This window comes from Schistocerca americana, chromosome 7, assembly GCF_021461395.2.
Source record: "Schistocerca americana isolate TAMUIC-IGC-003095 chromosome 7, iqSchAmer2.1, whole genome shotgun sequence".
Taxonomy (NCBI): domain Eukaryota; kingdom Metazoa; phylum Arthropoda; class Insecta; order Orthoptera; family Acrididae; genus Schistocerca; species Schistocerca americana.
The window spans coordinates 232,761,093-232,775,920 of record NC_060125.1 but is presented as its reverse complement, the minus strand read 5'-3'; the positions used below and the strand labels follow the sequence as shown (position 1 = coordinate 232,775,920).

Below are 14,828 nucleotides of genomic sequence, written 5' to 3'. Positions count from 1 at the left end.
AAGAGATTCTGAGCATTATAATGAATTTGTTACAGAAAGATAAAAAACATTCTCTCTTCAAAGATGTATCTGCCCTCTCTTAAGAACCTGTTGCAGATGTTTCTTGGAAATTCCTGTTTTCTTCTTCAGCATTTTATTCACAACTCAGTCACTAATACATCTGTGGGAATAATGACAGCTTGTCTATCAATCTGACTGTTCCGTGTGACGTGGAAGAGGCTTCCTCAAATCTTGAGGTCATGAATCTTTGCTCTTGACTGATTGGATTGTATATTCCGCAGCTTCAGATCCAAGTGCATTTCAGTTTCTTTCCACAAATATAAATTTATCTGGTTGTACTTCACATTCTATATTCAAAATTGGTTTTGTTAATATTTTCTTTATACATACAAAACATATAAATAAATAGCAGTATTTACATTTTGACAGCTGCCATCATTTGTTTCCAATACTCTCCCCTAAAATGATAGCCTCATGCATTCACTCACTTGAACATTATATTACATAGCAGGTCCTAGAATGTAGGGGAACCTTCGGGGAAAATGGAGTTTGTCAACAAATATACTAACAGAGAGAACAAGCTTTTGTAATCAGATTTGGTGTACTACACTATCTAACAGTTGTTTTAGTGATGATCTCATGTGTTACTAAGATACGTTTTTGCTTTGAGGAATAGCCTATACTCCAAAAAGAGTATATAATATCATTCAGCATGTGCTTACTTATTGTTGTATACTCACTGTTCACAATATATTGTTCTGTATCATTCACAGAAAAACACTGGCATCTTGTATCAAGACACAGCATCAGTAATTTCCTAAAAATGATTTATGGAGCTTACATTTGTGGCATACAAAAGTGAAAAATCTCTGGCTATAATTCAGTCTACTTGGTTATGGTCTACTTCAGTAGAATACTGCACATTGAGGCAATGTAAAGAGTTCACACACGGAATAACACCAATCCTTAGCAGACTTCCTCCTTCACTATCTGCAGTTCCAGACAGAAGCTCGATCAGACACCAACATCCGGTGAGAAGTGATAACAAGTTTGATAAATATGAAAGGAAGTCTAAGTTGAAGCCAGAAATCAGTTTCACAAGCTAGGTCTGAATCAGCACCAAGTATTATACACAGGAGATGCATGAGCAACTGTATACAGCTCCAGTGAAATGAAACACTAATATAGTTATTGATTAAAAATGGATTTATTGGCAGAAGTAAATTGTTTCCAAAATATGAGAGATTATACTATCTAACCCAATCTCCTTGAGAAGTACACATAGCATAGGTTCCCCTCTCCTCTGCTCGATAGCTACACATTTAACTATTCATAGTCTAAATTGAACCATGGCTACTAACAAGTAACAGACTTATTTTAGCCCATCATCCCCCACCATACACACACACAACAAAGAACAGATTCTATTGTTACATTTGTATCACTGCCTTGCAGCACATATTTATCATACGATACACAACATTAGCCCCCCCATGAACCATGGACCTTGCCGTTGGTGGGGAGGCTTGCGTGCCTCAGCGATACAGATAGCCGTACCGTAGGTACAACCACAACGGAGGGGTATCTGTTGAGAGGCCAGACAAACGTGTGGTTCCTGAAGAGGGGCAGCAGCCTTTTCAGTAGTTGCAAGGGCAACAGTCTGGATGATTGACTGATCTGGCCTTGTAACAATAACCAAAACGGCCTTGCTGTGCTGGTACTGCAAACGGCTGAAAGCAAGGGGAAACTACGGCCGTAATTTTTCCCGAGGGCATGCAGCTTTACTGTATGATTAATTGATGATGGCGTCCTCTTGGGTAAAATATTCCGGAGGTAAAATAGTCCCCCATTCGAATCTCCGGGCGGGGACTACTCAAGAGGATGTCGTTATCAGGAGAAAGAAAACTGGCGTTCTACGGATCGGAGCGTGGAATGTCAGGTCCCTTAATCGGGCAGGTAGGTTAGAAAACTTGAAAAGGGAAATGGATAGGTTAAAGTTAGATATAGTGGGAATTAGTGAAGTTCGGTGGCAGGAGGAACAAGACTTCTGGTCAGGTGACTACAGGGTTATAAACACAAAGTCAAATAGGGGTAATGCAGGAGTAGGTTTAATAATGAATAGGAAAATAGGAACGCGGGTAAGCTACTACAAACAGCTTAGTGAACGCATTATTGTGGCCAAGATAGATACGAAGCCCACACCTACTACAGTAGTACAAGTTTATATGCCAACTAGCTCTGCAGATGACGAAGAAATTGAAGAAATGTATGATGAAATAAAAGAAATTATTCAGATAGTGAAGGGAGACGAAAATTTAATAGTCATGGGTGACTGGAATTCGAGTGTAGGGAAAGGGAGAGAAGGAAACGTAGTAGGTGAATATGGATTGGGACTAAGAAATGAAAGAGGAAGCCGCCTGGTAGAATTTTGCACAGAGCACAACTTAATCATAGCTAACATTTGGTTTAAGAATCATGATAGAAGGTTGTATACATGGAAGAACCCTGGAGATACTAAAAGGTATCAGATAGATTATATAATGGTAAGACAGAGATTTAGGAACCAGGTTTTAAATTGTAAGACATTTCCAGGGGCAGATGTGGACTCTGACCACAATCTATTGGTTATGACCTGTAGATTAAAACTGAAGAAACTGCAAAAAGGTGGGAATTTAAGGAGATGGGACCTGGATAAACTGAAAGAACCAGAGGTTGTACAGAGTTTCAGGGAGAGCATAAGGGAACAATTGACAGGAATGGGGGAAAGAAATACAGTAGAAGAAGAATGGGTAGCTCTGAAGGATGAAGTAGTGAAGGCAGCAGAGGATCAAGTAGGTAAAAAGACGAGGGCTAGTAGGAATCCTTGGGTAACAGAAGAAATATTGAATTTAATTGATGAAAAGAGGAAATATAAAAATGCAGTAAATGAAGCAGGCAAAAAGGAATACAAACGTCTCAAAAATGAGATCGACAGGAAGTGCAAAATGGCTAAGCAGGGATGGCTAGAGGACAAATGTAAGGATGTAGAGGCTTATCTCACTAGGGGTAAGATAGATACTGCCTACAGGAGAATTAAAGATACCTTTGGAGATAAGAGAACCACTTGTATGAACATCAAGAGCTCAGATGGCAACCCAGTTCTAAGCAAATAAGGGAAAGCAGAAAGGTGGAAGGAGTATATAGAGGGTCTATACAAGGGCGATGTACTTGAGGACAATATTATGGAAATGGAAGAGGATGTAGATGAAGATGAAATGGGAGATACGATACTGCTTGAAGAGTTTGACAGAGCACTGAAAGACCTGAGTCGAAACAAGGCCCCCGGAGTAGATAACATTCCATTGGAACTACTGACGGCCTTGGGAGAGCCAGTACTGACAAAACTCTAACATCTGGTGAGCAAGATGTATGAAACAGGCGAAATACCCTCAGACTTCAAGAAGAATATAATAATTCCACTCCCAAAGAAAGCAGGTGTTGACAGATGTGAGAATTACCGAACAATCAGTTTAATAAGCCACAGCTGCAAAATACTAACACGAATTCTTTACAGACGAATGGAAAAACTAGTAGAAGCCGACCTCGGCGAAGATCTGTTTGGATTCCGTAAAAATACTGAACACGTGAGGCAATACTGACCTTATGACTTATCTTAGAAGAAAGATTAAGGAAAGGCAAACCTACGTTTCTAGCATTTGTAGACTTAGAGAAAGCTTTTGACAATGTTGACTGGAATACTCTCTTTCAAATTCTAAAGGTGGCAGGGGTAACATACAGGGAGCGAAAGGCTATTTACAATTTGTACAGAAACCAGATTGCAGTTATAAGAGTCGAGGGACATGAAAGGGAAGCAGTGGTTGGGAAGGGAGTGAGACAGGGTTGTAGCCTCTCCCTGATGTTATTCAATCTGTATATTGAGCAAGCAGTAAAGGAAACAAAAGAAAAATTCGGAGTAGGTATTAAAATCCATGGAGAAGAAATAAAAACTTTGAGGTTCGCCGATGACATTGTAATTCTGTCAGAGACAGCAAAGGACTTGGAAGAGCAGTTGAACGGAATGGATGGTGTCTTGAAGGGAGGATATAAGATGAACATCAACAAAAGCAAAACAAAGATAATGGAATGTAGTCGAATTAAGTCGGGTGATGTTGAGGGTATTAGATTAGGAAATGAGACACTTGAAGTAGTAAAGGAGTTTTGCTATTTGGGGAGCAAAATAACTGATGATGGTCGAAGTAGAGAGGATATAAAATGTAGACTGGCAATGGCAAGGAAAGCGTTTCTGAAGAAGAGAAATTTGTTAACATCGAGTATAGATTTAAGTGTCAGGAAGTCATTTCTGAAAGTATTTGTATGGAGTGTAGCCATGTATGGAAGTGAAACATGGACGGTCAATAGTTTGGACAAGAAGAGAATAGAAGCTTTCGAAATGTGGTGCTACAGAAGAATGCTGAAGGTTAGATGGGTAGATCACATAACTAATGAGGAGGTACTGAATAGGATTGGGGAAAAGAGGAGTTTGTGGCACAACTTGACCAGAAGAAGGGATCAGTTGGTAGGAAATGTTCTGAGGCATCAAGGGATCACAAATTTAGTATTGGAGGGCAGCGTGGAGGGTAAAAATCGTAGGGGGAGACCAAGAGATGAATACACTAAGCAGATTCAGAAGGATGTAGGTTGCAGTAGGTACTGGGAGATGAAGAAGCTTGCACAGGATAGAGTAGCATGGAGAGCTGCATCAAACCAGTCTCAGGACTGAAGACAACAACAACAACAACAACAACAACAACAACACAACATTAGACTATAAGCCATGCTATTTTGACCTTCTTGTTTTTCTTCTACTGAAAATGCAACAGATGAAGACTTAATCTGGAACATATTTTTCCTCCTATACCCCAGATGTATTCATACATTTTCTACCACATCTCTAAGTAGCCTCCATCTAGGTCTACTACAAGGAAGCACTATCAGCTCCTGTGTTTGCTGTTCTGGAACTTTTCTTTCAGTTCCACTGCCCACCATTACTCTACTGAACCTTTGTACCTCTTTTTTTGCTTCTTTGTCTCCCCTTTACTTACAATTCCTACTTTGCTTCACTACCTCTTTGCTCTATAATTCATTTTGTCATGAAATTTAAATATTTGCTCATAATGCTCTATTTCTCACAGAAGCTGGATAGCTGTTCAGATACCAATATGGACAGTCAAAATAGCCTACTAAAAATTATGAAGCACTCCCTCATTTTTTATGTAATATATTTACCATCATTGATGTGAAACTTCAGCCATATAGACAGAGTTGGACATATAACTAAGAGAAGTAACAGTTAAAAATTAATTATGGACACTGTATGAACAACCGATAAACAGTGTTTGTGGTTATAGAGCTAAACAACAGACATTTCCTGAAATGTAGATTTAAATTGTTTGCTAAGCATTTCCAACAAACTTTTCAACTACCACCTTGCAGCTTCTTCTCCTTTTTTCCCCTAAGAAATCTCTGCAATGTCGTTTACCTTGTTTTAATTTTTGTAAGTACACTTTTGTTTTCATCAATTCGCAAAATTAGGTGCTTTTGGCTCTACCATTACTTTGACATGTAGCAGTTCAATCGCAGGCAATGCTTATTTCTTGATGTTTAGTTATGCACCTGATGATGTGGCTATAAGTCATGAAACTGGTACTGCTTAAATAAAATTGGTTCAAGATACAGCTGCTTTTAAGTGAGTTCTTGCTGTAAAATGTATTACCACCACTGCGGATGGCCCGACCACTGAGTTGTTCGTCATATGCACAGCATTTGGTTTAGCTGAGTTTGTGTCTTTGGTTAGTAAGCTTGTGTTATCAGCAAAGATTATAGTGTTAAAGTCTTTGGTACATAATTTAAGTATGTCAATAACAGGGATGGCTCCATCAGTGAATGTTGTGGTATTTAATAATTCGTGTTCCACCAGCATAAATTTAGTTTCAGTCCCGCACTGCAATTTGTCGAACTGCTTTTGATGTCTGCCATGAAGGATACGTATCAAAATAAGAGAAATGCTCTTAATTTATTGGGAAAAATTTTATGGTTCAAACACATAACAATGTCAGTGTGATCACTAAATATGTGAATGTGGTACCATAGCTTTTTCTTGTTTAGTTGGTGACAGCTGCATTTTCCAAGCCTTATATTGCTTCCACTATGTAAAATTCTGGAATGCAGTTAACAACATTGCTGAGTATTTCATTTTTGTTACTTTCTCGGGAATTACAGCTGATCACATTAACTCTATTTTTAGGGACTGTCGTCGCTACTGAATCTGAAGTCTGTAACAAACTTGTATCTTAAGTCATTACAAAGTTAGCTTGATGACTGTCTTATCATGTTAGCAAAATATTTTAATACTACATTGTAAATGCCACAATGGGCAGAATAACTACTGTTTTTAGCCACCTACCGCTTTTTAACCACTGTAATTTTGTTAGGTGCTTAAAAGATGAAAGTAATAGCATTCCTTAGGTAAGCAGTGTGCACAAGATTAAATCAAATGCTTCTAATCTTTGTTGACCCTCCTTACCGATGGGTCCCTCTCATCTAGTGGTCCAAGTGGTCTGGCCTTTTTTTTTTATCCATTCTCTTCTCCACGGAAGGAACAAGTAGTTCCATAAGCTAGAGTGTCTTACTTTTATTTTTGTGTGTGTCTATTTGCAGTGCTGCAGATTTCACTTCTTGAAGATAAGTACTGGAGAGCATTTGTGTATCAGAATTTATTAGTTCTCTCACATGAATTGTCCTTTGCTACTTCTGAATTTGGCTGTTTGTCAACAACTGCAATTATTACTACCGCTGAAGAAGTAATCATTCAGATTTGCAACCGATGATTTTAGCATGTCTTCTTTTTTGTCACATGGCATTAGACAATGCAACTGAATTAGCTTTTCTATTTTATTTGCTCCTCGTTTAATAGTGTTCCTGGTTATTTTTGCTTTGTTTTTTGAACACTTTACTTTTGTACATGTACATGTGTTTTGCTATTTTGCTTACAGAATTCAACACTTTACAGTACTAGTGTTAATAAATTTTCATTTCTTGAAGAGAGCCTGCATTATGAATAAAATAAAATGGTAAAGCCATCATCCACCCACAGGTTGGTTTGAACACCACAGTGATTTACTAGGCATGGTCCTGTTGGAGATAGTTTGCCACTGCTTTGCTTTACTGGTTTCCTTTGACCTTTGAACTGACTTATTCAGACATGATGCAAATCAGCATTTCTTACATTAGCAAACATTTCCAGAGGTGAAAGAAGTGATTAGTGACAGATAATAATCCTAGGATTAACCAGGGATAGAGCCCAAGACCTTTGGATCCACAGTCTGGCACTCCACCATTGAAACACTGAGCAGCCTTCTGAGTTCAGTAGGAGTCTCTGTTTCTGCCACAAGCTGCTATATTTCATGTGTTATCCATCCACTGTACATTTTTCTGTCAAAGGTCTCAAAGTGCTGAAGGAATACATTCAAGGGAAGAATGTATTGTAAACTTCATGCCAGGGTTTTTCCTGTACGTTTTCTCACAACTTCATGCCCACATTTCTGTATACATTTTTTTATGTTCTGAACCTAACAGCCTGTTTTAATGATGACATTTTAATGTTGTGGTGATGTAAATTATTTAACTGTGCTTTTACATCTAAATCAATGAAGCCAATTGGCCCCAATACCAAGTTGTACACAGCTGCTACATTGTATCCATTACTCATCAGTGTCAAAGGAGTGAAGTGACTGTGTAATTAGAGGTGATTTCCTCATCTCCATTTATATATATGGATGACACTACCGCATATTGAAGTGTGAGGGGAAATATACCATGGGCCTTTGACTATTCACGAATTCAGGTCAGCCTATCTAGACAGTAAAAAGTTTTTAATGTTTTGCAAGAAACACTGTCATATCGAAGATTTTCAATTATATGAAGCGCAAATGTGGCTGAATTAAGTTGTTTTAGAAGTCCCAAAATGTGTTTTTCACAGTTTAAATTCTCACTGATACAGACACCTAAATTTTTTAAAGTTTTCATCAACTTATCATTTCATCACATATGTTACATTTATCAGAGATGTAGTACCTCTTGATGTGCTGATGTGAATATGTTGCTTCTTTTTGAAACTGAGACCATACACAGCAAGCAACTCAATAATACTTGTAAGAACATTATTTACACTTTCTTCTATTATGGTGTGTGCATTTGGACTGATTACAATTCTACTGTCATCCACAAAAAGAAGTAATTCTGCCTGTTGTCTATTAGATGGAAAGTAGTTTATGTGTATGAGAAACAACAGTGGATCTAATATCGAACCTTGTGGAGTTCTGTAAGTGATTCCCCCCTCCTCCCCCCCCCCCCCCCCCCAAATCAGAAGAATCTCTCCTACTTACATTGGGTAAATTATTAACTACAACTTTTAGCACTGTTTTGGTTAGATATGACATTATCCGTTGGTTGGCTATAACACCAATTCCATGAAACCTCAGATTATTTGAGAGAATATTGTGATTCACATAGTCAAATCCCTTACGTAGGTCACATGCAATACCAGCTGATGTTATTAAGAACAGATAAATGGAAAAGGGGTAAGTTTCATTAACTGTGTTCACACCAAATTTTGTTTTGTTTGAAAAATAAGATTTCTGGGGAAAAGAAATTAATGTAAAAACAGAAAAAAATGTAATATGTTGATATAAAATGATGAAACACATTTGAACGGAATAAAAAAATCAGAAGCTTAACTTGAATGTTAAAGAAGTTTTTCTACAGAAAATTGTGTGAGCTAAGGAAATATCCCAAGCAACAAGTCTTGGGTGAAATGCTGTCCCAAACAAATACCAGTGATGCATGTAATTCATTCTCCTCCATCTTTAAGGGATATTTCATTATGTGCTTTCCAAGCAATTCAAAGACAAGTTCCCGGATCACATCTGACATTATAAATTGTTGTGGAACTCTACAAACACTGAATTGTGAAATGAAAATACAAACAAGAACTGTGAAATAACAACACACAGTCCTCTCCAATCACACTGCAAATCCATATATATAAAACTTAAAATACTAACAATACCTTCACCATAGACATTCAAATGTGCTTTATACATCAGGTCACGCCTTGAAGAGTTTCTGACAAATTCTAACTTTCATAGTTACAATACCTGATATAGTTCAGCACCCCATACAAGAAGAAGAAAAAAAAAAAAAAAAAAGGATCAACACACAAAGACACATAAACCACATCGATCTTAAACTTTACAACAGACTGCTAGTCTACATCAGAAAGTTGCAAGAGGGAAATAAATTTAAAGCAGAATTTTAAAAACTTTTACTCGGTAAGTGACTATGTTGACGAATTACATTTTATTGATTAAGATTATATAAAGCCAATACCTAAATTACTGTCTTTTGTCCCTTAAAATTAACATAACATTTACACATCTGAAGAGCAGCTGTCATTTGGCAAAAAAAAATTCTTTGTTGAATCACTGTTCTGTTAAACGATTATCTGGTTGAGGAGGATAAAAGTAGAGGTCTATGAATAACTGATAGCAATTTTTAATAACAGAAGTGTGTAAGTAAATAAATTTTATTAATATGTATTTTATCATCTTTGTGTTATTTGTTTGTGTTATTTTATGTATGTATCTGTTTGTTCTATTCCCTTAAATGATTTTACATAAAATGTGCATTAGGACAACAGCCATACAATATTTATTATCTGTGAACGGATAATGTAATAAATAAATAAATAAGTTTAGATGTGATCTGACAGACAAAAAAATGACAGTGTTCACTACATCTTTTGTTCTATATGGTATGAATGCTATATAAACATTCTTCTTTTATCATGTAGTCTAAAACAATGTTAATTACCAGTATTAAATTTTTATTATGGATGTATTGCAATAACAGCAGCATACCTCATGTAAAAGTGCAACACAATTTACTTGCAAGTGAAATACAAAATATCAAGAAGTTACTATAACACAGATTTACCTATAGGTTTCAACATTCTGTGCTGCAATACAGGAAATTCTGTGGCTGATAGATGATTAAAGAGGAAATACTCCACCACAAAAATTAAAACCACACATCCTGTTGTATGTTCTTTATTCTAATGCCTATTCCTGCAAAGATACAAGTATTCTGTAACAAATCACTATCAGATATAAGAATAATAGTTTTCAAGTCTATGATTATCACAAGGCTCTTAAGCATTTCTTTGACTGGATACCATATTCATTGTCCTTGGTCACCACTGTCTTGAGAACAAGAGTGCTTTACATGTCCATAAATTAAAAGTAAATACTGTTTCTCACCAGTAATTGACATGAATTTTAATGTAATGATACAATGAAATACATGTTCTCATTTGTTCATTTGATTAAGGAAGAAAGAAAAGAAGTCAATCTTCTTTCTATTTGTAAGAACCTTTTAAGTCCATGGATAAAAGTTACTGAAAAGTATGGTTCCAATGATTAAATAAGATATGAAATAAATTTTGATAAACTTTGAAAACATTTTTTGTGGTATGTCAAAAGTCACAAACAAAATGTTCCACCAGTCTTCAAATTTTGTTTCAAACTCAACTGATTTTGTTTTTTTCTTTGATACATCTTTTTTATCTTGTTTCTTGCAGGCTTCATTTGAGATGTGGAGTTTACCAGTTAGAACATATGCAGAAAACCAGTACAGTACTGGGCTTGATGAAGCTACCATTCTAGTTGTCACCTGTACATGAATGTTTAGTAAGCAAAATATTGTCAGTCCAGCAGCATGAGCAATAAAAGGGAGAATGTTCAGTGGCATACCTGAACTAGACTCTACCTTTAAGTTCAAAAATCGTATATTAAAGTTCATGTGTAAGCTCACAAAACAAAATGTCATTGTGAATATTAGGAATATAACTGGAGCAGCAAGAATAAAATTAGGGATCTGCTTAAATTCGTAGTATCTCAAGAAACCAACATTCCAGTAATGTTGCTGCACATACATGTAAGGAAGAATGAGTTTGTCGTCACACCACGGAAGATATCTTGAGCCAGGCAAGACAAAATCTTTCTCATGTGCAAATATGGCTAAGAAGGCAGCGATGTCATAAGTATCAGCTTTGCAATATTTGGAATAGCAATATGCTTGAAATGCAAAAAATGGTGCCAATGAAATAACAGTCACTAACACAGCCTTCAAGAACAGATTCAAGAAGGAACCATCTGCATCTATTACATCTGTCCTCTTCACAATTCTTTTATCAGATTTGAGTTTATTTGACAATCTTTGGAATACATTATTGGCAATTTTGAATAATGGAAACCAAGTATTTAATATCCCATTGGATCTCACCGATGCAGAAAGACCTAAAGGCACACTGCAAAGAATACCATGATCTGAAACAGATAAGTACATCCCATAAAACGAAAAGAAGGAAAATAGTGTTTCAGAGTATGGTGCACTAAAGAAGATGCTGGCAGGATTTACACAAAACATTATAGAAGCAACATAAGCCAGTTGACAATTCTTGAACAGTTTTTCAGTCAAATCATATAATACTTCTGCAGCCTTTACAAAAAAGTAAAAATTAATGGCAACTGCACAAAAAGTGGTTACAGATGTTTCATTAAGAATGATTGAGAGAGGAATATACAAGATCCTCGATGTCAGATGTGTAAGGATTGGGTACGTGGGAAAGAAAGCAAGGCAATTTTCAAATGTATACCCATACCGAGAAATGTGCAAAAAATACTGGGCATCCCAGCGGTTAATACCACCAAAGAGGAAATTGACAATACTATCACAGACTGTGGCATTCTTTTCATAAGGATTTGATGGACTAATAAATGCATCGGAATTGTGATCAGGTATTAAATTATTAGACAGACATGACAAGGTAAGTACAAACAGTCTTGATAAAATTGCAAAAGTGGTCACTTTTGGCTTCAAACTGAATGCCTTCACAGTCATTTTTATTCATTGTGAATCTTCCATGTGCACGTTATTTTAACATACTACTATGGCTTTCACTGAATACTAGACACTGTCTCACAAGCCCTCCATCTATCACTGTCCTAATCTGTTGCTGTAGTTAAGCAAGCATCAGGAAGGAAATGGGTCTTCCATTTCCTGGCAGCTGCTCTGTTTATTCACTGCGATGTATGTGCTTGGGAGTGCACTAACAGTCTTCTCATGTTGAGGTAAGGAATCACTTCAGATCATCATAAGAGCTAATGAATCCTCTTGGCTATGTCCAAAACTGTATCTTGTCATTTAGATGGAGGTGTTGTGGGGTTTTCTGTTGTTTACCTGTAACAGAATGAGCCACTGTAGAAAACAATGAATTTAGAACTAACTTGTGTATATCACTACATTTATGTTGATATGAGCATTTTGTTTAAATTATCACAAAACAAATATGGGGCAATCAATAACATATTAGCAAAATGAATATTGATAAACTGTAACTACCTATTAAAATAGCTACTAATACCTATTGTTACTAGTATTGATCACAACAATAGGATTATAAGACAATTTAGTTACAGTTTTTATATTACACTTCTTTTGCTGCTGTTTTTTCACTGGGTCAATATATCCCCCTCCATCTCAATGTGTGTGTGTGTGTGTGTGTGTGTGTGTGTGTGTGTGTGTGTGTGTGTGTGTGTGTGTGTGTGCGCGCGCGCGCATGAGAGAAAAAGAGAGAGAGAGAGAGAGAGAGAGAGAGAGAGAGAGAGAGAGAGAGAGAGAGAGAGACAGAGAGAGAGAGAGAGAGAGAGATCTTCAATATTTACCAGTTTGCAATGAAATGGGCATCATCACTGGTGCAAAAAAATGTGATTTAATGGCTTGTCTGGTGCTAGTTGTACAACTTTATTTTAAAATTTTTTATCAGCAGAGAGCGCTGTGCTAATTTATTGCTGATTCTCACTGGGTTGGTACAGTCGGGCTAGAGTCGTATTTTCTGTTTACATTTTGCCACAGCAAATCTAGACAATTTCATTTAATTGTTCTTTGCTCTCTCCAGGAATTTAACTGTAGGGTACCTCTTCATTATTTAACTCACATATCTGGAAAGTAGCATAACATTTAATTTGTTGTTTCAGGAACTTTGCACTGTTGTTTCTGTTTACATAAAGTTGCGTATAGGCCAAATTTGTGGAATCATATTACATTTATCATGAGTGAAAAGTGCTTGACTTGCCGTTGAATTGTTAGGTCGGGGCTTTGGTGTGATGGGTGCTGTAGTTTTTTCCATGTGGGTGGCTGCAGTGGTGTGGGAATAGGGGAAGTAAATGAGACTCGTCAGTGGTTTTGTAGGATATGTAGTAGAGATAGGCAGATACTAGAACAGAAGGGGAAAATTGCCACCCTTCAGGCTGAGTTAGACAGGGCCAGGGAAGATCTTGACAGGTTAAGGAGGGAGAAGAGTAAAGAGAGGTGGGAAGTGGCAACAGGCAACAGGCCTAGAACTTTGTCTGACAGCTTTGTGGTGGACGTGGAAAATAGATTTGACCTGTTGCTTCGGATAGAAGCTGGTCAGCCTCAAGCAGTTGCAGGTGTAGACAGGGCACAACGAACTTTCAGCAGCAAATTGAAAAGTAAGAATGTAGGGAAATCAGTCAAGAGGAAGAAAGTGTTGTTGTTAGGTAGTTCCCATGGAAGGGGTGTTGGCCAACTTTTGCAGGATGAACTAGGATCAGAATACCAGGTCACCATTTTTTAAAACCTAATGCTGGTCTGGAGCAGGTGACAGACGATTTAGGATCACTTTGCAAAGATTTCACTAAGGAAGACACCGTGGTTATAGTGGGAGGGCCAGGTAATAGTATTGACAAAGATCCTGGGTACAGTATAGAGTGTGACCTGGCAAAGATTGCATCAGCATAGAAGCATACTAGTGTTGAGTTTGTATCTGTTCTTGGGAGCCATGACTGACCTCATTTGAACTCTTCTGTTGAGAGTGTTAATTTGGAGTTGGAACGGCTGCTTATGTCGGGGGCACGGTCACACATTGGTGTGGTTCCTGTTGATTCTCTCAATAGGTGGGATTCTACTAGGCATGGCCTTTACCTCAGCAAGAAAGGGAGGGGTAAACTGGCTGGGAAAATAGCAGGAAAGTTAAAAGGGGGGAGGCACTGTCATGAGTGATAAAATACCAGTGGTTATAGGGTTCAGAAAACACCCTTTTTAGGGTGGGGAGGGCAGAAAGAAACCAAGTTTTAAGAGAGGTTAGGACTGAGACAAACCTTCAGTTTGAGAAAGAAAACAAAAAACATAATTCTAGTTTATTACATCAGTATAAACAGCTGTTGGTTAAGAATTTTCAACAATCTGTAGAAATTTCATCTCTACCCAATTTTAATGCAGTCAATGTGTAATGTCAGCTGTCTTTATTGCATTAAAATATTCGAGGCCTGAGAAATAAAATTAATGACTTAATTAACAGCATAGATGAATTAAGAGTCATGACATAATCTGCCTCTCTGAACATCATGTGACCACTGGTATAGAACTTTTAAGTGTTATAGGATTTAGGTTAGCATCTCATTTTAGGAGCAGAAATGGAGAAATGAGGAGTTGCCACATTCATAAGAAACTGTCATAAATTTAAGAACATAGACATTCATAAATTTTGCCTTGAACAGCATATGGAAGCATGTGGAACAGAAGTAGAATTTCATAATTCTTCATAATACTTAGTGTATATCGAGCACCTGCAGGCAACTTTAATCAGTTCATAAACCACCTTGAAGCTGTACTGGCCTGTTTACCAACCAAAAATAAAGAAACGGCGTTTG

General features: G+C 37.1%; 2 protein-coding genes across 13 annotated transcripts in view; one reads left to right on the top strand and one right to left on the bottom strand.

Annotated features, from left to right (window-relative positions):
- LOC124622094 (GPI mannosyltransferase 2-like) overlaps nucleotides 1-14,828 on the bottom strand; it is a 387,261-nt gene that overhangs the window by 118,799 nt on the left and 253,634 nt on the right. For 4 of the 12 annotated variants that reach the window (XM_047147677.1, XM_047147675.1, XM_047147678.1 and 1 more), the window contains one exon: nucleotides 10,130-12,336. The exons of 1 other annotated variant lie outside the window; for it this stretch is intronic. In XM_047147677.1, the coding sequence (XP_047003633.1) occupies nucleotides 10,471-11,997 (1,527 nt within the window). In that variant the 5' untranslated portion in view covers nucleotides 11,998-12,336 and the 3' untranslated portion in view covers nucleotides 10,130-10,470. Of the gene's footprint in view, nucleotides 1-740; nucleotides 1,000-9,956; nucleotides 9,974-10,032; nucleotides 12,337-12,498; nucleotides 12,629-14,828 lie in introns of those variants that run through there. 7 more of the 12 variants (XM_047147687.1, XM_047147686.1, XM_047147679.1 and 4 more) reach the window with 6 other exon arrangements.
- Nucleotides 12,166-14,828, top strand: part of LOC124622093 (dual oxidase-like) — a 252,302-nt gene continuing 249,639 nt past the window's right edge. Inside the window, exon 1 of the mRNA XM_047147673.1 lies at nucleotides 12,166-12,227. The gene's annotated coding sequence lies outside the window, so the exon portion shown is untranslated. The remainder of the gene's footprint in view (nucleotides 12,228-14,828) is intronic.